The 24,047-nt window shown below is 43.0% G+C and overlaps 1 protein-coding gene across 1 annotated transcript; it reads right to left on the reverse strand.

Moving 5' to 3' along the window:
• Positions 1-4,474: 4,474 nt before the first annotated feature.
• On the reverse strand, positions 4,475-23,827 carry ELSPBP1 (epididymal sperm binding protein 1). The gene is made up of 7 exons (XM_006208509.3): positions 23,652-23,827; positions 18,524-18,612; positions 12,433-12,570; positions 9,061-9,207; positions 7,288-7,446; positions 5,783-5,947; positions 4,475-4,694 (listed from the first exon to the last, which is right to left on the reverse strand). The coding sequence occupies exons 2-6, from the start codon at positions 18,591-18,593 to the stop codon at positions 5,790-5,792; spliced, it is 672 nt and encodes a 223-aa protein (XP_006208571.2). The 5' UTR covers positions 18,594-18,612; positions 23,652-23,827; the 3' UTR covers positions 4,475-4,694; positions 5,783-5,789.
• Positions 23,828-24,047: the final 220 nt, after the last annotated feature.

Here is a 24,047-nt window from a genome sequence, read left to right on the forward strand (position 1 = left end):
CAACTTAGCAAATGTTTGCTGGGTGCCTGTTGGATCTAGCCAGTCTCAAGTGTACAGTGGGCATCAATGAAAAGCTGAAAGAGGTAACGTGATTTGAGAGGAAAGAAACCTCAGGCCACCCGCAGACAAGGGAAGGACAGATTGGCCTCAGGACCTGGTGGGGCCAGTAAGTTCCTCTGACTTTGAGTCACAGTAAAATCAGGTACAACTTGTGTTCGTTCCAGGCTTCTCCAGTAACCACCTACACAACCTCAGACACACTGGGCAACCTCACCGGCCTCAGTGTGCTCACCTGTAAAATAGTGCTTACCCCTCCAGGGTTGGCTGAAAAGACGAAATCAGAGTCTCATAATTACAATTTGTTGAACGCTGACTGCATCTTAGAAGTATTGCATTCTTCAACCATCTTAAAAATCATCTAAGGTCAAAAGCAATCCTATGATTCCAATTTTGTGGATGAAGAAATTGAGGCATTGAGGGGTCAAGTAATTCACCTCCCAAAGGCCCATCAGTGGCTCCCGACGTGTCGTAAAGGCTGAAAAACATAATGGCGGCTGCTCTTACAAATAGGTGCCTCACCAGGAACTTTTTTGTTTTGCAGAGTTTGTGAAGATGATGTCCCGTTGAGGAGATTCTGGAATCCCCAGTCACCCTCCAGCTGGTCAACTGGGACCCAGCGCTGGTGGAGGACCAAATTCCCCCGGGCTCTTAACGGAGGGAGGGTGGGAGGGTGAGGGGAGGCTGTGGATTGAGGTTAGACCGGAAGTGAGAGCTCTGGCCGGATGGGGTGGGGGTTACGTCTCTAGAACTAGACTAAGAAGGAAGAGTCTGGGTGGAAATGTGAACAGTACTGGGGTCTAGATGCTGCTCCCCCAATTCCAAAGACTAATGACATCTTTTGACATCATATCATCCTAAATCCCTTCAACCTGCCAGAGTCTCTTCCCCAGATTCCTCTGGATTAAAATAGTCTTCTCTTCTGTTAGACTCAAAGAATTCAGCACCCAGTCTCCCCTTCCCCCTTCTTGCTTCAACTGCTTCAAGTCCCCTCAGTTTCTTTCTCTTTGTAGAAAAAGGCATGTCAATCACAAGGATACAAACAGGGTCCTTGATAAGAGTGGGCTTGGAAATGGTTAATTAAAGAGGCATCCGAATGAGCTCACCCCCCTCTCTCCTTGATTTCCTGGAAGCACAGTCTCTTTTCATCTCTCCAGCCTCCTACTTCCTTCTCCTTGTGTCACATCCTCAGGCCACTGAATTAAACCACAAATCTGGATTATCGAGGTTTAGAGCAAGCTGATCCGCCAGGGAATTAATCCCCCTCGAAATGACATCATGCACAGAGAGAGAGAGAAGACGGGACCCTCTAAATCCTCAGCTCGGCCAGGTTGCCGCGAAGCCATTCCTGGAAGCCACTTGCCTCTGTGGCGGTCTGCCCTGGGATGCTCAGAGAGGTGCCCTCCCACCCTGACCCTGATCTGCGCTGGGAAACCAGGAAGGCATCTTCCTCCTCACCTCTGCCTGTGAGCAGCACACATCAGTAACGCCAAGGTCCTCACAATAAAGAGTTCCTTTCACACCTTCCTCCGAGTTTCTCTCACGTTCAAAGTCCATCAGGTAGACATAGAAAGTGGGTCATCTAGTTCAATATCCTCTTTTTATCACATTTTAATTTTAATTTAAAAAAGTGTAACTGGAATACTGTGCTTCCTAACTCTGTTGCAGCTGCCTTTTTTGACCACGCTTCACTATCCCAAGACCATCTTCTTTTTTTTTTTTCCTATCTTCTAATTCTCAGTATTTCAGTTATGTTATATTTCTCTGTCCTCTTTATTTATTTTTCTGGATTGAACCCAGGAGCTTGTGCATGCTAAACATGTGCTTTACCACTGAGCTCTATACCCTCCCCTCCAAGACCATTTTTTTTTTAAACTTCTTCCTTCCTCCCTCATTTTTCCCTTCCTTCTTTCCCTCCTTCTGCCCGCCCTTCATTTATTCAACAGCAGCATAGGAAGTGCTGGCTAGGTGCGAGGCACTCTTCCAAGCGTGGGGCTGTAGCGGTGAATAAAATAGCCCCAAACCTCAGACCTCAGAAGCTTACATCGTAATGGGAGGAGACAGACACGAAACAAAATAAATGAGTAAATATAGCCGTATCTGAGTGTTAGAAGGTGATGAGAGAGGTGGAAGAAATGGAGCAGGTAGTGGAGTGGGGTTAAGGATGAGGAGGGGTTGCCATTCTAGGTAGGGGGTTCATTGAGCACTGGGGCGGGGGGTGTGTCTGGGGAAGAGGTTTCAGACACAGTATAGTGCAAATGCAAAGGCCCTGAGGCAGGAATGTACCTGGAGTGTTGGAGGAATAGCAGGGAGACCAGGGTGGCTGAAGAGGGGTATGTGGTCTGGGGTCAGAGTAGATCAGGGGTAAAATCATGCAAGTCTGCTCTTAGAGGCTATTTCGAGGACCTCGGAGGGTTTGGAGCAGAGGAGGGACATGGTCCAGATCACCTTTAAAAGAGGACTCTCTTCTCCTGTCTCAGCTCCGTCTCACTCCATCTATACACTAATCCATCCACCTACACACACTTTCAAGCACCTGTTCAATATATTTGCTGAGTCCCTACTAGATGCCTGGCATTTTCCCAGATGATGGGAAAAGAGCAAGGAGAAGGACTTCAAGGAGCTCGCATTCTAGAGCCCTGCAATCCAGTAGGATCTTCGACGATGGTGGAATATTCTAGAATTGCATCGTCCATTATGGTAGCCATGAGCCACGTGTGGCTATTGTGTGATAATTGTGGTGAGTGAGGCTTAGAGACTGAATTTTATTAAGTTAATAACATTTTATTAATAAATTATTGATATTACAAATTACTTAAGCTTACACAACCCCGTGTGGTCAGCGCATGTTCGTGCCATGAGTCAGATTATTCTAGGTCCTAGAGATAGCCTGATGATAAAGTCTTTGCTTTCTTGGAATTTATAGTGCAGTGTGGGGGTGGGGGGGGAATCACTAAAGGGAAGTGCAGACAAGGATGAATACATTGAGGGAGGTAAAATGGAGTGGTTAGATACCCAGAGAATTGAAGGGAGCTACAGAGGTGGCTTCACTAGCTAGAATGGTCAGAAAGGACATTTCTTAGAGACGGGCTGTCTCTAGTTGGGTTCCCAGAGTTGCTCCTCTGTCTGAGAGTGGGAGCATGCAGTTTTATCAAGGAGGGTCCTTGGGATCGATACCTGGGGAAGGAACTTGGATTGGGCAGAGGGAGATGTTGAACGGCAATGCAAACTCAACAATCTCATCCAAGCTCACAGGAGCTCTTGACATGACTCTTCTGATGTCTCCCTTGAGTTGAAATGGAGCTGGGTCTCTAAACCCACCCTTGGTCAATTCTTGCAAAGAGACCACCCTGGGAAGGGCATGACCTTGGGTGAGGAAGGCCCCTCTGCAACTGAGGACATCTCTGATGAGGGGCTGATCGCTGAGGGTTGCCTGCAGACAGCAGTCCCTGGAGCTGGTCGACAAAGCCTTTTGTGGAAGGGGGCTCTGGTGGCATGTCTCCCTCCTCATCAAGGGGCATTTCAAGAGACTGAATGAGGTGAGGAGGGGTGGTACAGGAGCACAAAGGGGAAGAGAACTCTGGTACCAGCAAGGCACAGAGGCTGGAGTGAGCTTGGTGGGTTCAAGGAACAGAGCAGTGGCTTGAGTGGAATGAGTGAGGGCACAGAGGTATAAAACGAGCTGAGGGAAGGTGCTAAATGAGATGGAGATGTGGGATCTGGGCAGAGGAGAACTATACTTCCTATGGCATTTTTACAGGATCAAGTGAGGAGCGGCTCTGGTTGAGCTAAGCTACACTGGAAGAGATCTAACAAAAATTTTCAGGCTTCTTTCACATACATGCAACATAATTTTAATTTGATAACCCGATGGGAACCGGATGAGACTGAATAGCTAACGTCTATTCCTGCTATCTGGTTGTAGTGAGGGACAATGGTGGTTGTAGTGAGGGACAATGTTAGTTGTTGCTCAGAGGGTATGAAGGAGGATGAGGACAGGGAGGGAGAAGAGGAGGATGGAGATAAGAGGGAGGTGGAGGAGGAGAGGGAAGAGGAGAAGGTAGGCAGGGATGGAGAGGAGGAGGAGAAGAAAAATAACCTGAGGTTGCATCTGGGCTCACGAACAGCTTCTGTAATCGATTATTGATGTCTGTCATGGGCACAGAAAAGGTATAGTTGAGGCAGTCTTGCAATGAATTTTCCACCTTCCATTTACTTACTAATTTATTTATTAATGATTTTATAAGCACTTGCAGATGCTCTATCCCAAATCTGTGATTTCCCAGAAAGAGACAGCAGGCTGCAATGACTTCCTAGGTCCCTGGGCTGAGAATCTGATCTTCCCACCATGAGACTTGCCAACCCAGTCACCAATGTTTCCTCCACCACACATTTGGATCCCTCACCATATTTCTCATTTTAGGAAGCAGAAGAAGGCAGCCCCAGAGTTAATTTGGGGCACCTTTATTGGTGGTTACACCAGATTTTCACTCTGTACTTCACAAAGGACCAAATGATTAAGCAGGATGGTGGACAGGGTGATTCTAAAGGTGATTATCCAAGCTTGAAGGATGCGATGAAAAAGACAAAGCAGGTTCCAGACTTCACAGGTCAGTCTTCTGACGATGTCTCCTCCCCTTGAAAACAGAATCATAGAGTTCAGGTAAATATGTACACATTGACTCAACATGTAAAGTGAATTAAGAAATGACTTTGTATTGATTTTCAAGACTCAATCGGAAGTAAGATGAAGCAGCTGAACCAAAAGCACCCCTGCCCATCACCTGGCCAACATGAACCGTAAGTGCCTCAACCTCGCCTCTACTGTAATAGGTCTGGTGGGAGGGGGACCTGCAAGAAGATACAAGTCGGGGCTTAGCACTAAAAATGTTCTCAGTCCTAGCCACAGACTGGGGACCACTGTAGGTGTTTTTTTTTTTTAAATATCCATCCTGTATCCAAATATTCCAAACCTACTCCCTTGCCTCTCCTCTGTTCAGGGAAGATAGCTTTCCCTGCCAAGCCAAATTTCAGGTCCATAAGCCACATGCATTGTAAGGGCAAATATTTCTGGAACAACCAGAATCATCCACACATCTAACGCAAGGGCTTCTGTTTACTTTTAAATTCCAGAATTACAGAGTGATTAGGTCTGTGAATTTGAGCAGTAGGTCTAGAGAGAATTTCTACAGACTTTAGAATACAGAAGCCAGATGGAAAAGACTAGAAAAAAAGGATGAAGTTGGTCCTGTGGAGATAGTTGATGGTATGTGTGCTGACGTGGGGGTGGAGGGACAGAGGATGAAGAAGACGAGGGGACCTAATCTTTTCCTTGGTTAAGTATTTGATGATGGGGGTAATGGATCAACATCATGGCTTCTGGGGAGCACAGAAGTCTTGGATACCTCCTTACAACTCTGTTTTTTCATTTCACATTCCACTTTGAGAAATTCCACTGTCCCAGTGGTTGCCACTCAAAGCCTCCCAGACCTAAACTTTGGAATGGTGCTTTTCTGGGTCTGAAATCATTCTCCCACCTCCTCCCCCTGCTCTCCTGCTTGACACAGACATTCCAATTTCTTCCAGCCTTCTAAATTGGGAAACTGGCCCAGTCTTCCACTACCTACCCCTACCTGTACCCATGCTGAGTCCTCTTTCTCTCTGAGAAACAAAACTCACTTTGCTGGGAACCTCAGCAAATCATGCGGGAAGGGAAAGATCTCACCTTTGCATCAACAATACACCCAGGTGTGGTCCTGGTCATAGTTGTAAGAGGTTGCACACCACAAAAGGTTCTCCTCTGATCCTTTTCTGGTGCAGTTAAAATAATTCTTGTTTTTATAGTTGAATGGGAAGTGGCAGGGAAAGCCAGGAACCAGTGAGGAAACTCCTGAAGAGAAGAGGGAGGTAAGAGGGTTACGCCCGTGTCTTCATGCCCCGTTGAAGGTTTAAGCTTCATCACTGCATGTGGTTGTGTTGTTTGGGCATTGCTCAGAGGCTCCTGATGCAGGGTGAACTACTGACCTAACCCTAAGTGTTGGAAAAATGCTCTTCCCTCAGAAGCTACTCAACTTTAGGACTAGGGAAAGGGTGGGGGACAGACTGGAGGAGTGGAATGGGGACAAAGGGCAGAGTGAAAGCAGAAGGGGTCCTGGAGATGGAGGAGAAAGACAAGGTTAATGTCACCAGGAGAACCAGGGAGTGGAGTGGAAGGCACACAGAGGATAAAGTACAGGATGTCCTCTTTATTCATTCACAGATCTCTAATTTGCAAATTCGCCTACTCACTAAAATTTATCTGGAGCCCTGAAATCAATAGTCATGGTGCTTGGGTTGTTGGTTCACGGACAGGGTGGAGTTTGCAGATGGCCGCTCTGGGGAAGTATAGTGTTGTTTGCCTTTCTATCTGCTTTGATTGGCAGCATGGACTCCGGAACAATTAGATGCAATTTGTAGAAGACGGCTACATTGTGAATAAGTTTGGTTCAAAAAATTTGTTCAATAATTCCAATAATTTCTGTCTGGTAGACAAGATAGCCCCTAAGGTTTGATTGCCTTTTAGGTGTGAATGGATTTTGTATCTAATTTAGCAATCTAGTTTCAGCTCAGAATTTTCTTCACTGACTATATACAGTCAACCTCCATATCCATGGGTTCTCTGAGGACTCAACCAATTCACGGAATTCAATACCCTCCACTGGCGAATCTGTGGATGCAGTGCTCGTGGATGTGGAGCCTGTGGATGTGGAACTTGCGAGTACCGAAGGCTGACTATTACACCATTTTATATGAGACTTGAGCATCCACGGATTTTTGCATTGGTGGGGATGTGGGAACCAATCCCCCGCAGATGCTGAGGAAGGCTATATGTTTCTTGTAAGTCCTTTGAATTGGCTTTACCATCCTTCTACTTCCCTTATTAATAGATTTTTAAAAATCTTAGCATACATTGACTCTATGTTTGTGTGTTAGGTGTTTAATATTTTGAAAATTTTATGTTGGTCCCCTGTCTCTTGGATCTTCAGCGGACCCTATTTTGCCTGTTGCATTACAGTTTTGTTTATGCTATTGGTTCATCAGACCCATGAAGGGACGAATCTGCCTTATTCATCACTATATCCCCAGTGAGCAGCACAGGGTCTGGCACACAGTAGGGACAGAGTAGACGTTTGTTGAGTAAATGAGGGAAGGCATCCACCCACGCCCACCCAGTCCTCTTCCCCACATTACTGGTGTCGGCACAGAGACTCCACTTTCCGTCATTATCCATATTCTCCGTGGTTGGGCACCAGAGCTTGTTGCTTTCGTCCTCAATGCACTCAGAGATCACATTATTTCTGTAGATGGAAGGGAAGATGCAGGGCTTGCTGAAAGAATTTCCCCCATAGTCTGAAAATAAAGATGGAAATGTTACAGGTCAAGCAGAGATGATGAAATGGGCTTCCATTTATCACACATAAACTACATGCCAAGCTGTACCTCGTGAACGGCAATGTAATACTGAACACTCTCAAGCAAGTTCTTGGCGATATTATTTCCACTTTACAGATAAGTGAGAGCCAAAACCATCAACACCCAGTTTACTGTTTACATTCATCAGACTTTACTGGTCCACAGACCTCATCAGCGCAACTCTTCAGTCTAGGAAATTGTTGCCCAGGAACACAGAAATTGCAAATAACTTTACTGTTCACCTCAGGAATTTCCTAAAAAATCACTTCAGTAAACACCAGGACTTTCAACTTTTCAGTAGTTCAAAAGATTGTTTAATCTTTCAGACTCTTTGAATCGTTCTCAGAAATTTCACCTTGCCAAGACCACCAACTCTAAACTATATTATCTGTATTATGATCCATACTTAATCCTAAGCACATCCCCACATTGAAAGACCCCAAGAACTTATTAATATCCTGATTTTGCCCTTCCCCTGCAGGACACTATGAATACTCTGTCAAGGTGGTAATCTCCCTTACTTTAGTGAGCAAAAGACTCAGTATTGCCTAACTAAACAGGCTGTTTGGTGGTGTTTTAAAAGAAGCCAGAATTTGACTAAGTCAGTACTTAGTGATTAAGACCATGGTTTTTACAAATACATGTAGGTATATGCGTGACTGAGACATTGTGCTGTACACCAGAAGCTGACACACTGTAACTGACTGTACTGCAATCAATCAATCAATTAATCAATAGTTCTTTTCAAAAAGAGCATGATTTCTGAAGCCTAGACTTCCTGGATCAAATCACAGCTCTACCACTTAGTAATTGAACCTCTGTGAGCCTCAGTTTCCCTATCTGTAAAATGGGGCTAATAATCAAGACCTTTTATTTTTTACCTCATAGGGTTTGTTGTGATGAATAAATGAGTTATTGCATGTGAAGCACTTAGAACAATGCCTGACATATAGCAAATGTTTGCTATAAGTTCACTATATTATGATCATTATCATTTTTATTATCTAATGTCTCCAAGATCACACAGCCAGTGAACTGCAACAGCAGACTTCTAACTATTAGAATTCTAACTTCAAAGCCCAAGTTTTGACTCCTGGCTCAGATGATAGGGAAGGTGGAAAACTCGTATTTCTTAGGCATGTGGTATGTTCAGGACACCACAGCAGATAATTTTTGAAAATGAACTTTCATTTTACAAAAACTGTTGAAGGCAGATTTAGTGTCCTTATTTTGCAGTTAACAAATCTGACCAAGAGATTCAATAACTTTCCCAATGTAGATGGTGAAACCAGAACTAAAGGGTACCTTTTCTTCTAGTATCTTTTCTTGGGCATCTGTTTGGTAATTTATGCAAATTCTAGAGCATGGAACATGGCCTCAGGACATTGCTGTCCCTTGTAGTTGTCATGATGGACTCTGAGAAGAGATTGGGTTCCCAGAAGTATTTCTCCTAGTTGCTCTGCTCTCTATTCTGCCATCATCCCCTCGTGAGCATCCTTGCTGTGCACCCTCCTCCCCACCAAACACATCATCCTTGCTCCAGTGTCTCACCATTTGTCTCACAGTACTTCCACTGCTGCTTCTCATCAAAGCTGGAGGTGACTGAGCACCACAGCTTTCCAAAGATGCTGCCTTCTGTGATGCACTTTTGATAGGATCTTCCTCGATAGATAAAGGGGAAGATGCATCGTGGGTAATCTGTACGGAAAGAAGTCCAGGAGTGGTTTGACTTTCTCTAGTCATTCCTAGGACAGAGCCATTTAATCTCCAGTCAGTCAATCAACCAGCCACCAAAGTCCAGGACAAATATCAGGTTTGGAAGAGACTTTATACATTCATTTTATCAAACATTTAGGAAGGAAAGCCTACTTCATATACGTTCACTCTTGAAGCTTCTCCAGTAGGGTTCCTAATCTCAACCCATGGTGCCCCTGCCAGGTGAACAAATGTAACGTAATTCACATGGGGTTTTAAAAACGAATCTGTTATTTTCACCAAAAGACTTACAGGAATAAAGTCAAAACGAAGAACGGCAATGGTTTATGACCAACCAATGAAGTCAAGGTTCTGATATACACAAAAAATGTTGAAATTACAGGAAAAAAAATCAAATGTCAGTGAAGTCAAATATAGTAAAGTTATCACCTAGGTGCTGGTGCCTTGCTGCAACTTTCAGAAATAGACTGATTTTCCCACCACAAATGTAGGACAACAAATATAGTTTCCAGTATTATGTTTATAGTGGGTGGATGTACTTATGCACAAGGAGGGATTCAGGGTCATTGGGGGGAGAGGGAGGGGTTGTCATAGACGAAGGAGTGAGTGAAGTCTTCCTCAAGCAGGTGACATTTGAAAAGACACTGCACAATATGGAGAAGCCAGCCCTACAAAAATCTGTAGGGAGTGAGTTCCAGGTAGAGGGAATAAAAGTGTGAAGAGTTCAAAGACAGGAAGGCGTTCAGAATATTCGAGAAACCTGGCGACCACTGTAGCTGGAGCTCAGCAGGCAAAGAAAGGAGTGGTAGAACATGCAGACAGAGAAAGGCCAGGTCAGGTAGAGCTTTGCAGACCAAGGTGAAGGGTTTTCTTTCTCTCTTTTTTTTTCTATTACATTGTATAAGTTCCTAATATATTTTAGATATCAATCCCTTATCCAATATATAATTTGCAAATATGTTCTCCCATTCCATAGGCTGCCTTTTCATTTTGTTGATGGTTTCCTTTGCTGCACAAAAGCTTTTTGGTTTGGTGTCATCCCATTTGTTTATTTTTGCTTTTGTTGCCTTTGCTTTTGGTGTTAAATCCAAACAAATCATCACCAAGACCAAGACAGGTGACTAGGAGCTTACCACCTGTTTTCATCTAGCATTTTTATGGTTTCAGGTCTTTCATTTTGAGTTGATTTTTGTCTGTGGCATAAGATAGGGGTCCTACTTCATTCTTTTGCAAGTGGCTGTCCAGCTTCCCAGCACCATTTATTGAAGAAACTCTCCTTTCACTCTTGTACATTCTTGGCTTCTTTGTTATAAATAAAATTGACCATAGATGCATGGGTTTATTCCTGGGCTGTCTATTCTGTTCCATTGATCTATGTGTCAATTTTTTATGCCAATACCATACTGTTTTGATTACTCTAGCTTTGTATTATAGTTCAAAATCAGGACACTTGATGCCTCTAGCTTTGTTTTTCTTTCTCAAGGTCACATTGGCTATTTGGGGTTAGGATATTCCCTGAAATGTGATGGTGAGCCATGGAGGGTCATGAGCAGGGGCGTGGTACTGCCTGACTTAACCTCAAAAGGTTACTTTGGCTGATACGTGGGGAAATAGATGAGGGATGTTGCTGTTTAGCAATAGTTGGGGGACAAAGAGTTGATGGTGATTTGAAGAAAGGTAAGAGCATTGGAGGGCTAGGAAGAAGCTGAAGTTGGTATCTATTTTGAAGCAGAGTCAATGAGCTAGTTTGGGATTTGCAGATACACACTACTATATATAAAATAGATAAATAGCAAGGTCCCACTGTCTAGCACAGGGAACTATATTCAATACCTTGTAATAGCCTATAATGAAAAAGAATATGAGAAGAAATATATATATATAACTGAATCACTATGCTGTGCACCAGAAACACAACATTATAAACCAACTATACTTCAATTTGAAAAAAAAAAAGGCAAGCCTTTATCTGAGCAGGAGCCTAGATGATTTGTCTGCATGAGGTTGAATCAAAAGCAAGTGTTGAATTCTTTAATCTGTTCAAAGCACTAAAATGATGGAATTAAATATCTCTAGGCCCTGACTGTGTCTGTGTATAAACTCTTGGTAGAATTTTGCCTCCCTTTTGCATGTCTTAAGCATGTTCAGGGACCTCTTTTCTGGAATTAAAAAAAAATGTCTGTTTCTGATTTCCTAATTCAGTTTCAGCCAGTTGCTCCTGATCTGCACTGTCTGAACTAGAGTGGAGGTTTTCAAGAGAAGCAGGACACACACACAAAATTTTATTGCTTTATCATGCTGGGCAGATATTGCATTTTTTTACAAATTGAAGGATCCTGGCAACCTTGCATCGAGTAAGTCAATCAGAGCCATTTTTTCCAATGGTATTTGCTTACTTCGAAATTAATAATTAATGTGTGCTCTGATTCCTCCGCCCACTGGCCGTTTCTCCATCTCTCTCCCTCACCCCCAGTCTCCCTGTTCCCTGAGACACAACAATATTGAAATTGGGCCAATTAATAACCCTACAGTGGCCTCTAAGTGTTCAAGTGAAAGGAAGACTCACACGTCTCTCACTTTAAATCAAAATCCATAACTGAGTAAACTTAGTGAGGAGGGCATGTCGAAAGCTGAGACAGGATGAAAGCTTGGCTTCTTTTGCAAACAGTTAGCTAAGTTGTGAGTGCAAAGAAAAAGTTCTTGAAGGAAATTAAAAGTGCTCCTCCAGTGAACGCACAAGTGAAATGATAGGTAAGTGAAACAGCCTTATTTCTGTTGTGAAGAAAGCTTGAGTGGTCCAGGTAGAGGATCAAACCAGCCACAACCTTCCCTTAAGCCGAAGCCTAACCCAGAGCAAGACTGCAACTCTCCTCAAATCTATGAAGGCTGAGAGGGGTGAGGAAGCTCAGAAGAAAAGTTTGAAGCCAGCAGAGGTTGGTTCATGAGGTTTAAGGAAAGATGCCATTCCTTCTGGTCAACTTGTCTTATAATATTACAATGGAAAGAGCATAATTTTTTAACACTATTATTCTTGACATTATTAACTATTATTAAAACTTATTAATGCCTTTCAGGGCATTTTCTATGCACACATACATATTATAACTTGTCTGCCAAAAATATGATCATATCATACGCAGTCCCACATTTTCTTTTGTAATCCATCATTTCGAGAAAGCTGCCAATGGGACAGGGTAGACCACTCACCTTCGACCATGCAGTATTTCCATTTTCCATCATAAACAGTCCTGGTTGCACACCAAGGGTAGAAGCTGTTGACTCTGGTGCAAGAGAAGTAAGTAGAACCCTTGTAGGTGAAGGGAAAGACACATGAATCTTTCTTATCTGAAGGACAGAGGAACAAAAAGGGGGATTAGTCCCAAAGAGTGAGCCAAGGATGAGACTCGGTCTGGTTTTCATGATGGTCTGAAGGCTACACGTGTAGCCTTTGCATCCAACCTCCTAGTGACGTAGAAAGGCGTGTCCAGTTTATGTCTGGACCAAGGGTATTGGGGATGAGTTTCATAAACAATGAAGGCAACCCAAGATACACCGTTCCTCCAGACCACTGCTTCTGCAAGAGGGCAGCTCTAACGTCACGCAAGACACATCTGGTGAATCATGAGATCCTGTTAGATAACATGGAGACACACATTAAACAGTTTTGAAACATGGATCTGAAAAACGATTTCCTTTTTCAATGCTCTTTCAATCCTTCTGATTACACCAAAGAGAGAGCTTCGATTTAATGCTAGTCTTTCTCTACCACGTCTCTAATACTTAATAATCTCCCCTTTTAACAAAAAGAGAGGGCAGGACTCAGGCTCAAAGCCTCATTTGGACAAGGGCATCTAGTAGAATTTGATAAAAGGATTTTGTTTTCATGAGATTTATTTTTATTTGTACTTCCTATTTATGGCAAGTAGTAGTGCTGTCATGGATTACAGAGCTGATGCTAACTATTCTTTTAAAAGAAATGCATTAAAGTGAAGGAAAGTGAGCACATTTAAAGGAAAACGTTGAATACATAGTATTTCTGGTGGCATAGACGTGGCAAGTATGACAGGGTGACACTTGGATGAGTAAAGTTTAGGAAACACAACTCTTGACCTTTCTATTCTTCTGTACAAAGACAAGGGCTTTATCTTCTTTTAATTAATTTTTTATTTTATTTTATTTTTCATATATTTTTATTGAAGCGTAGTCAGTTTACAATGTTGTGTCAATTTCTAGAGTACAGCATAATGCTTCAGTCATATAAGAACATACATATATTAATTTTCATATTCTTTTTCATTATGTTACAAGATATTGAATATAGTTCCCTGTGCTATACAGTATAAACTTGTTGTTTATCTATTTTATATATATTAGTTTATATCTGCAACTCTTGAACTCCCAGTTTATCCCTTCCCACCCCCTTCCCCTCTGGGAACCATAAGTTTGTTTTCTATGTCTGTGAGTCTGTTTCTGTTTTGTAAATAAGTTCATTTGTCTTTTTTTTTTAAGATTCCACATATGAGTGGTATCATATGGTATTTTTCTTTCTCTTTCTGGCTTACTTCACTTAGAATGACATTCTCCAGGTCCATCCATGTTGCTTCAAATGGCATTATTTTATTATTTTGTATGGCTGAGTAATATTCCATTGTATAAATATACCACAACTTCCTTATCCAGTCATCTGTTGGGGGACATTTAGGTTGCTTCCATGTCTTGGCTATTGTAGATAGTGCTGCTATGAACATTGGGGTGCAGGTGTCTTTTTTAATTAAGGTTCCCTCTGGATATATGCCCAGGAGTGGAATTGCTGGATCAGATGGTAAGTCTATCTTTTACACAGTGTATCCTCAGAACCTAGAATCATGACTTGCTCATAGCAGATGTTTAAGAAATAACTGACAGAATAAAATAAGTCTGGGAAACGCCAGGTGGTATAGGGTTAGTTTCCTTTAGTGAAGGACCTGTCAGAAACGTCCATATGCAAATGAGGATTGAATTCGCAGGAGCAGTATAGAGTGTATTGAGTTTTCCTTTTTTTCCCCACCACTCAATAGCTCCAGAGACTAATGATCCTTCAAACACATCTTAAGTTCTTCATTTCATGAAGAAGGAAATGAAGACCCCCATAAGATAAGGAGTGATTTGAAGTTAATAGCTTTTTTTTTTGAGCAGAAGTAGAATGAGGACGTGAATTTTCATCTACTAGTCCAAGATGATGGCTTCCCTCCTTGCCTTCATGTGCCTCCTTTCCTCCCCACTTCCTGCCTCCTCCCAGATATCATGATGGATTACTGTGAGTACGATACTCTCATAGGTTGTGTGTGCACACACATATGTGCACGCACATGTGTCTTCCCGCACATGTATGTGTGTGTTAGCTCATGTTACAAAGATGGTGAGGCAGAGCTTCTGTGTCCTCACCAAATCCAGCTTCCTTTTCTTTCTGAGCTCATCACTAGAATCCATTTTTCAGCCTCTCTTATAGTTATGTGGGGCCATGGAGTCAATTATGGCTCATAGGATGTGGGTAAAAATGATGTTATCATTCCCTGCCTCAAAAAGTCCCAAGCAACCTTCCACACCCCTTTCTTCCTCTGTCTACCAGCTGGGTCTGGAACAGCGGTTCTCAATGGAGAAAGGGTGATTATGACCCCCCTTCCCCAGGGGACATTAAGTAATGTTTGAAGACATTTTTGGTTGTTACAAGAGAGAGTGGGAGACACAGGTAGCTCTGCTACTGGTATCTACTGGGTAGAGGCCAGGAATATTGCTAACCATCGTACCATGCAGAGGATGTGAGTCAAGAGCAAAGAGTCACCCCAATGTCAATAGTGCCAAGCTTGAGAAACTCTGAAAAGGAGGACCCTGCAGAGAAGCTGAGGCCTTAGGGGATGGTGGCAGCACAAAATAGAAGGGTCCTGTGTCTCTGAATTACAACAAAAGAGACTTCCCACCAAACACCCACATGGAAGTTCAGACAAGTTCAATGTGAACCTCTATTGAGTTAAGCCACTGACATTTGGAAATTGTTATAGCAATTAGCCCGTTACTAACACAGATGGACAAGACAGTCTGTCTCTTCTGTCTGTAATCTAGCAGCTCCACCCTTGTTCTGGATCAGATTCTTACCCTGATTACTTTGGCAAAGGCCGTGAGAGGGATGAGAGATGGATTGGGAGAAAGCAGAGAAGGCCGACCTCCTTCTTTGAGACTCACCAATGGGTTGATGCCGTTAGGGAATCCTTGAGTAACACTGCATTTTCCACCTCTGGGTCTCCTCTGGGTCTCAGAACTCTTTGGTCTTGGTTTTGTAAAGTTTAAAACAGTTAATATCTAGAAAGGGCTTAGAAAGGTATCCAGGCATGACTGCCACTCAACAAAAGTTAGTCATCATCATCTCCAACTTCCTCATCATCAGTGGTTTTCCTCAACCAGTAGTACCACTGAGTATGTGGGACGCTGGTGCTGACGGGGAGGGCAGGCAGGCACCCCTCCCCCCGCCCTGTACATAGAATTAAGTCTATCCTTGGGAGTTGTTAGTAAAAATCAACACGTAATAGATACTATTAGCCATCTGCAAAGTAATCCAGCAGATGGTCTAATCTTCTTAACTGGGTTAAAATCCTCTATAATCCAGGGCCCTGCTGACCTCTCTGTTCTCACTCCCTGATTAACATTTCCTTGACCTTACTCCGTGGTCCTTCTTGTCTCTGGAGTTCTGCTCATGCCCTTTATCCCACCTTGAATGCCCTTCCTCTCTGTCTAGTTTATCCCTGCTCATTCATCCACTATGACGTGACTCAGCCTGGATTAATTCTCTTCCTCCTTCCCATCATACTCTGAGCCACTCTCTACAAATGGACTTACCAATTTTTGAAATGCTAGAATTATCTGTTTAGTTATCTCTCACTCCCACTCGCTGTGAGTTCTCTGAGTGAAGGGAGTGGGTTTTACTTATTGCTGTGTTTCTGGCCCATAACACAGTGCCTGGCACTTAGGAATCACTCAGAAAGTGTGTATTGAATAAATTAGTCTGTAAATCTGTGCGGGGTGGGAATGGGGGTGGGGCTTGGAGATACTGAGTTTCAGCACAGAAATGTTGGGGGGGGTCGGTCTCAGGAAAGCATGACAAAAATGAGACAGTTTGACAATAGAAAGGCTGACAATTACCATACTTCAATATATATACACACACACACACAAAGAAAAGAAAAAAGAAAAGCTGACAAGCAAGTACATTGTCTGAATAAACTGTATGTTCTCAACCTTCTAGGGACTTGTCGGTTCTTTTGAGAATCTGAACTTCCTCTCTAGGAAAATGCTCGTGTGCTCCGTGGTAGACACAGCTCTGTGTTCACCAAAACCAGCTTCATTGGCCTCCCAAACACACTGCTAAACTACATTTCCCAGGCTCCTTTGCAGTTAAGCATTATGTGGGTCCTGGCCCTCGGAAGTGGGAGGAAGTGATGTATGCAACTTCATGGCCTGGCCGGAAAAACTCTCCTCCTAAATCCTCCAGACTCTCTTGATCCTTGTCGATCAGCTAAAAGCAAAGAAACCACAAAGTACTCTCACGCCCTAGGGGATGGTGGAACCCAGAGGTAGAAGGAGCCTGGATCCCTGCTGACCGGGTGTACCCTCAACGGACTTTGTAGGAACAAGTAATAAAATGTTACCGTGTTAAGCTGCTGATAGTTTGGAGAGTGTCTGTTACAACAGCTACCCTCGCTGGCCTGATAATTACACATCTTTTTGATACAAATCCAGGGGTTCATGGACTCTAGTGCTTGCCATGTGACCCCAAATTAGGAATCTCTGGAATATAGAATGTGATCACTGAAACGGGAATTCACAGGATCAAAGTGTAATGAATATGGGAGTGTTTCTTGAACCTTTTCCAAGGGAGAAAAATGTGTCAGGCAGAAAAAGATTCTAATATGGAGACTGTTTTACCATACCTTGAGTGAACTATGTATAATCAAGTTCTCTTTTATTCTGCTTCGATGTGTACCATACAATCTTTGGGTGGTTAATTTAGATTCCTAGATACATTAAGTGTGTAGCCTCACACCCACTAGAGCGGATACAATATTTTTTGTACCAATCCAATTAAAAAAATTTTTTTTATTTTGGGTTTTTTTTTAAACACCGTTATTTAGGTAAAGATACTATTTTTTAAGCAGAAAACAACACACTGGCAAGGATTTGGGAAACTTGGAACCCTTGTGCACTGCTGGTGGGAATGTAAAATGGCGCAGCTGCTATGGGAGATAGTATGGCTGTTCCTCAAAAAATTAAAAACAGAGTTACCCTATGACCCAGCAAGTCCACTCCCGAGTGTATACTCAAAATAATTGAAAGCAGGTTCTCAAAGAGATGTTTCTAACACCCATTTTCAAAACAGCATTGTTCACAATAGCCAGAAGGTGGAAACAATCCAAGTGTCCATCAATGGATGACTGGATAAATAAAAGTGAGGTTCATATATATATTTATTATATATTTTATATATATATGTATATACACACATACATATATATAGAATGGAATATCATTCAGCCTTGAAAGGAAATTCTGACACATTCTGCAGCATGGGTGGTCTCTGAGGACATTATGCTAAGCCAGTCACAAAAAGACAAATACTATATGATTCTACTTACGGGAGGTACCTACTGTAATCAAATTCGTAAAGCCAGAAGGTATAATGGTGGTTGCCAGGGGCAAGGGAGAGGGTGGCATGGGAGCTGTTTAACGGGTACAGAGTTTCAGTTTTACAAAATGAAGAGTGCTGGATGCTCGCCGCACAACTGTGTGACTGTACTTAGCACTGAACTGTACACTAAAAAAATGATCAAGATGGTACATTTTATGTTCTGTGTATTTTACCACAATCTAAAAAAGTGAGTATAAAGGGAGTGTTCAAGTAGGGGGTCTAGAGATTTCAGTCCACTGAAATCATAGAAACCCCCTTTTTAATTCATATATTTGCCTTCCCCCTGCCATGCTGAGTGTTATGAAAGATGCTTGTGTCTGTTATTTTATTTAATCTGTAAACTAGCCCCATGAGGTAAACACCATTATTCCTCATTCAAGGTTGAGCACTTACTTCAGAGAGGTTACATCGCATGAGCAAAGTCACACAGAGAAAAAGTGGCAGATCCAGGGTCTAAACCCCACGTCTATGCGAGATTTCTACTAAAATATCTCCTCCCTACTTGGATCCCGTAATCCTTACTTTGGTCCATTCACTTTTTCCAGTTTCTAAATCCTCCCCATCATTTCCTAGTATACTCACCTCCACTTGTTTCACAGGAGGAGAGGAGGAAAGTCACGCATCCCACCAGGTAACTGGACCATCCATACATCTCGACTGGCCTCTTCTCCCTGGATTGAAGGAAGACGAAAACTTTGCTCCCAAGGGTTTCTTTCCTCTTCCATTAACTCCCAGGTTTGATGTCATGGGTGCCATTTTCTTTCTATCCCCAGAGGGTGACAAAGAATACCTTATTCTTACAGAAAAGAAAATTACCTGTACTGCCATTATGGATGGAAAGGAGAGACAAAGCATTTGCTGAGGACTTACTATATTCCAGGCTAGATGCTCAAATCGCTTCATGCCTCTTGGTTCTCAAAGATCAAGTCACAAACATTTTTTCACCCCACTTTCTGGATGAGGAAACTGAGGCTCAAGAAGCCAAGTAATCTGCCTGAGGAAGTGGTAGGATTCTAGCCAACATAAATGACTATAAATTATATCGGATTTTCAACTGGGCAATCAGTGCCCCTAACCTCCACATTGTTCAAGGGTCCACTGTACCTCTTAACTTGTGATAACTGCTGTGCAGGAGAACAGAGGCTGTGATAAAGACTAACTGGGGACAAGGTTACTCTTGATTGACAGGTCAGGGGAGGCTCTTTTGAGAAAATGACATGTAAAGTGAGACCTGCAGGAAGAGAAGGATGAGCTGACATGAGGGGAGCTGGGCTGTGTGTCTGGGCTCATCGAAGCAGAAACAGCAGGATGTAAAAAACGCTTGAGATGGAAAAGAGCTAGATGTGTTCAAGGAACAAGTAGAACCGGAGTGTCTGGAGCCATGAGTGATGCTTGGAGAGGTGGGTGGAGCCGGTCCCTCCAGAGCCTTCCTTACATCCTAAATGCAGCTGGAAACCATTGGAGGGATTAAAGTGGGGGAGAAGTGGCATTCTTTAATTCAGAATTCTCCACCGTATTTATAATAAAATCCACAGTCCATGCCAAGCCCTTCCCCTTGAAACTCATTCCTTTTCACTCTTGCTTTCCCTTGATCCGTACCCTAGTCTTTTTACTGTTTCTTGCACGAGCCAGCTGAGTTTGTTTTTATCTCACGGCCTTGATCTTCTCTCCCCCGGATGCCTTCCTGTCCGCCCTCAACCCCAGCCCACACATTTGCATAGTTCGCTTCTTTGTGCCATACAGGATTTTGCACACGATTGAGGAGTTGATGTGAGCTGACATTCTGTAATGTTAATGGGTCCACTTGAATCAAGATATGGATATTAAAAGAACGTATGTTGGGGGTGGTTCAAGACAAAGATTGAACTGTAAAGTGAGCCTTAATAGCCAAATGTCTGGAACATTCAGGTTAGGACCGAGTTATTCTTCCAAAGCAAAGCGTTCAAACGCTTTGGAAGACATTCTGTCTCGGGCCGTGGGGTAGTTGGGGCTGGCATCCTGCCACTGTCACCATCACCATGTTGTTTGTTGGTAGGAAAGAAGGTTGCTGTGGCTTTGGAAGTCAACCCACAGGTCAGATGTGGGTGTAGTTTTCTCAGTCATCAAGTGAGGGAGAATAAAACCCATTAAGATCTTATTACAAGTGGCATAGATGCTAGAAAGTACTTTGCAAATGGCAGAGGGCGTGCAAGGTAGATAATAACAACCATTTACGAATCTGGGGGAGAATCAAATGTTACCACTTCCTCTAAACCCTTTACCTACAGTTTCATGCTTCTGTCCCTGCCTCCTCCAAAACCCCAATATCTATACCTTCATTAACTCATTAACCTCAAGTTTTCATTTACCCCTTTTCCCAAGATTCAAATTTAATTAATATTTTTTTTTGCTGATATACTCAGATCCCCAAAGGCAGAACTTTGTAATGCTTTAAAGCACCTGAACTGGACTTGAATGCTTTGCCTCTTACTTCCTTTATGACCTTAAAATAGTTATCCGTCGCTCTGGGTCTCAGTTCTTCATCTGTAAAATAGAGACAGTGGTCATTGCTGCTGGCTCAGAAAGTTAGTACGAGGTAGTTAGAAGATGCTGTGGTAGGCAGAACAGCCATTACCACCAAAAAGGTGTCCACGCCCTGGTCCCTGGAACCTGGGAATCTGTTCTATTACGTGGTAAGACTGGGCTAAGGATCTTGTGACGGGGGGATTACTCTGGATTATCTGGGTGGGCTCAATGTAATTACAAGAGTCCTTGTAAGAAGCAAAGGGAGGGTCAGAAAATCAGATGTAACACTGGAAGCAGAGGTTAGAATGATGCAAGGAAGGGGCACAAGCCAAGGAATGCTGGTGGTCTCTAGAATCTGGAAAAGCTGGGAGATGGGTTCTCCCCTAGAACCGCCAGAAGGCACACAGCCCTGCCAACACCTTGATTTTTGCCCATTGAGTCTTCTGACCTACAGAGCTTAAGCGCATATATTTGTGCTGTTTTCAGCCAGGTAGTTTGTTACAGCAGCCTCAGGAAACAAATATAGACACAAAGGGCTTAGAACACCACCTGGCCCATAAAATGCACTTAATGAATATCAGTTGTCATCATTTTCATCATCACTGCCTCCACCAGGGTCAGTCATCCTGGCAGATGTCCAGAAAAGATCATTTCAAACCCCAGACCTCCCTCTAAAGCCGGCAGTGTAGCTTCAGACTAGCCATTTCACCACCCAGACTTTCCATGTTCACAACCGTTAAGTATATTCTTGGTTATGGCTTTGACAGAGGACAGTCAGACTCCTCCAGGTGACCTTGAATGTGTTATGGAATGTGACTGACTTTCAGTGTCCTCATCTGTATATGGGACTACTGAAATCAATCCCATAGGGTCGTAAGAATTCAAAGAGACCATCCTCACAGAATTCTTGGTCCATGGTGGGTGCTCAGTCATGGTTAACATTTATGGAGCATTTGCTGTGTGCAAGGTATAACTTCGAGCACTTCATTTAATTAGCATTTTTAAGCTTCTTCCTCCCTTCCTTCCTTCCTCCTTTCTTTCTTTCTTAATGGAGGTACTGGGGATTGAACCCAGGACCCTGTGAATGCTAAGCATGCACTCTACCACTGAGCTATACCCTCCCTCCAATTAGCATTTAATTATCACAAAACCCTGTGAGACAGGAAATATTATTAGCCTGTGTTATAGAAAAATAGGCATGGAAAGGTAAGGTAATAGCCTATAAAGGGAGACCCATAACTCAAACGAAGTGACATAAAGAGCCTGTTCTCTTAATCATTACACCAAACTTCTGGAGTGAAATAACGCCATTTGGAGCAACATGGTTGGACCTATAGAGATGATCATAGTAAAGTAAGTCAGACAGAGAAAGACAAATACCATATGATATCATTTATATGCGGAATCTAAAAAAGAAGATACAAATGAACTTATTTACAAAACAGAAAGAGACTCACAGACATAGAAAGCAAATGTATGGCTATCAAAGGGGAAAGGTGGGGGAGGGATAAATTAGGAGTTCGGGATCTGCACGTACAAACTACTATATATAAAATCAACAACAAGGTCCTACTGTCTAGCACAGGGAACTACATTCAGTATCTTGTAATAACCTAAAATGAAAAAGAGTATGTCTATATATAACTGAATCACTTTGCTGTACACCTGAAACTAACACTATAAATCAACTATACTTCAATAAAAAGTAAAATATTTCAAAAATATTAAATTTAAAAATTTTAAGGTGGCTCCATCACTCAATGGATAGCTCGTTGGACTTCTAAAACATTTTAAAAATACATAAAATGGTCAATTTTAGGTTATGCATATTTTACTGCCATAAAAAATTATCAAAACCAATTCAGAACGCAGCAAGTGCCATGAAGACGATAAACAGGGTGATTTGGTAGATGGTGCCTGAAAGGTGTCTGTGTTAGGCTGTCAGGGAGGTCTTCTCTGAGCAGCTGAGGTTTGAGCTACACAAAGTTGCCGGGAAGAGCGTTCCAGGCAAGGGGACTGGTGTCACAGTGGAGCAGTGAGAGAAGAATGACATCCAGCCAACCAGGGTTCAAAGCCCACCTCTTCTATGTATCTACTGGGTGGCCTTGGAAAGGTCATTTTACCTCTCTGGCCTCCAGTTTTCAACGTTCTCATCTGTTAGGTGGAAATCACAATCCAGCCGTGGAAGCTATCGTGAGAATTACAGAAACTCATGGTTTCTGTAAAGTTCAGTGGAGTACAGTGCCTTCAAAATACTGAGTCCTTCTGCCCCTCCCCAGCAAATAGCTCCGTGTCTGAAACAAAACCTCTCACGTAACTAATATACATAAAGTAGATAAACAGCAAGATAAACAGGGAACCTTATTCAATATCTTGTAGTAACTTATGGTGAAAAAGAATATGGAAACGAATATATGTATGTTCCTGTATGACTGAAGCATTGTGCTGTACTCCAGAAACTGACACAGCATTGTAAACTGACTGGACTTCAATAAAATATATATTTTTTAAAAAGACCTCACAAACACACACACCCCTCGTCTATTACGGGAGGAAGAAGCAGCAGGACCTCAGGACGATCTCTTTGAATCTCAGCTTTCTCCTTCATCAGGAGACGGTAGTCCACTGCCAGAAACTTAACAGGCAGTTTGTCCAGGCTACTTTCCTTCTCTTCCATCTCTTTTCCCCCAAGCTGGGATACAGGCAGCCTTCCTGAGCAATACATTTACTCATATAATCTGGCTTCACCCACTTCTTCGAGTTTCTTAACAGAGGAAGGAAGCTGCCCCCAAGGTCCCCCCCACCTCAGGCTTTTCATTTCCAGAGCTCTAGAGCTGCGCCGTCCAGCGTGGTGGCCGTCAGCCACTCGTGCCTCTGGAGCACTTGAAATGTAACAAGTTCTAATTGCCATGTGGCGCAAGTATAAAACACTGGACTCTGACGTTGAAAAAAATGTCAAGTATCTCATGAATCTTTGCCTCTGCTGATGATATGTTAAGACAGTATTTTGAATATCATAGTTCAGCAAAACATATTATTACAGTAAATCGCTTCTGTTTCTTCTTTCTTTTTCCCAGCGTGGCCACCACGATAGAGATGGCTCATGCCTAGCTTCCTCCACTGGACGGCACGTCCCTCCTTCTGTGCTTTGGGGCCCCCGGGTCCCGCTTCTCACACCCTCCCAGAGATCCAGGTTGAGGTGTACCTTTGAGAGAGTCCTTCTTGGCCCCAGCTGTCTCCACGAGCCCCTCTTTAAGATTCTGTTCCCCAGATCTCTGGATTTCCGGGGGACTGGCCCGACTGTTTTGGCCCCAGCCTGCGTAGGATGAGACTGCAGCTCCCGGAAGGAGAGTTTTCTGTAAGTGGTTACAACCAAGGGCAATTTGGGTGGGATAGCCTCATGGTTAATGATGTTCCGCGATGACCTCATACACATTTGTGAGGCCCATAAAATTCGATCATGAGTGTAGTAATGGGGTCCTGCGGGGGTGGGGACAGGGACAGGAATGTTAATGAACAGGGGAGAAAGTGCTCCTGGATATTCAGCTACAAAGAAGTGGGCAGATTTCAGCTGAATAATGAAAGGCCAAGAGCCTGAGAA

Source organism: Vicugna pacos, chromosome 9 (assembly GCF_048564905.1).
Source record: "Vicugna pacos chromosome 9, VicPac4, whole genome shotgun sequence".
In the NCBI taxonomy this organism is placed as follows: domain Eukaryota; kingdom Metazoa; phylum Chordata; class Mammalia; order Artiodactyla; family Camelidae; genus Vicugna; species Vicugna pacos.

Excerpts from the sequence above, each read along its gene's own strand:
- ELSPBP1 (XM_006208509.3), bottom strand. The coding sequence starts at position 18,593 with ATGTATGGATGGTCCAGTTACCTGGTGGGATGCGTGACTTTCCTCCTC. Across the intron at positions 9,208-12,432 it reads GAAATACTGCATGGTCGAAG|ATTACCCACGATGCATCTTC; the intron begins GTGAGTGGTCTA and ends CTTTCCGTACAG. Across the intron at positions 7,447-9,060 it reads GAAGTACTGTGAGACAAATG|ACTATGGGGGAAATTCTTTC; the intron begins GTGAGACACTGG and ends CTTTATTTTCAG.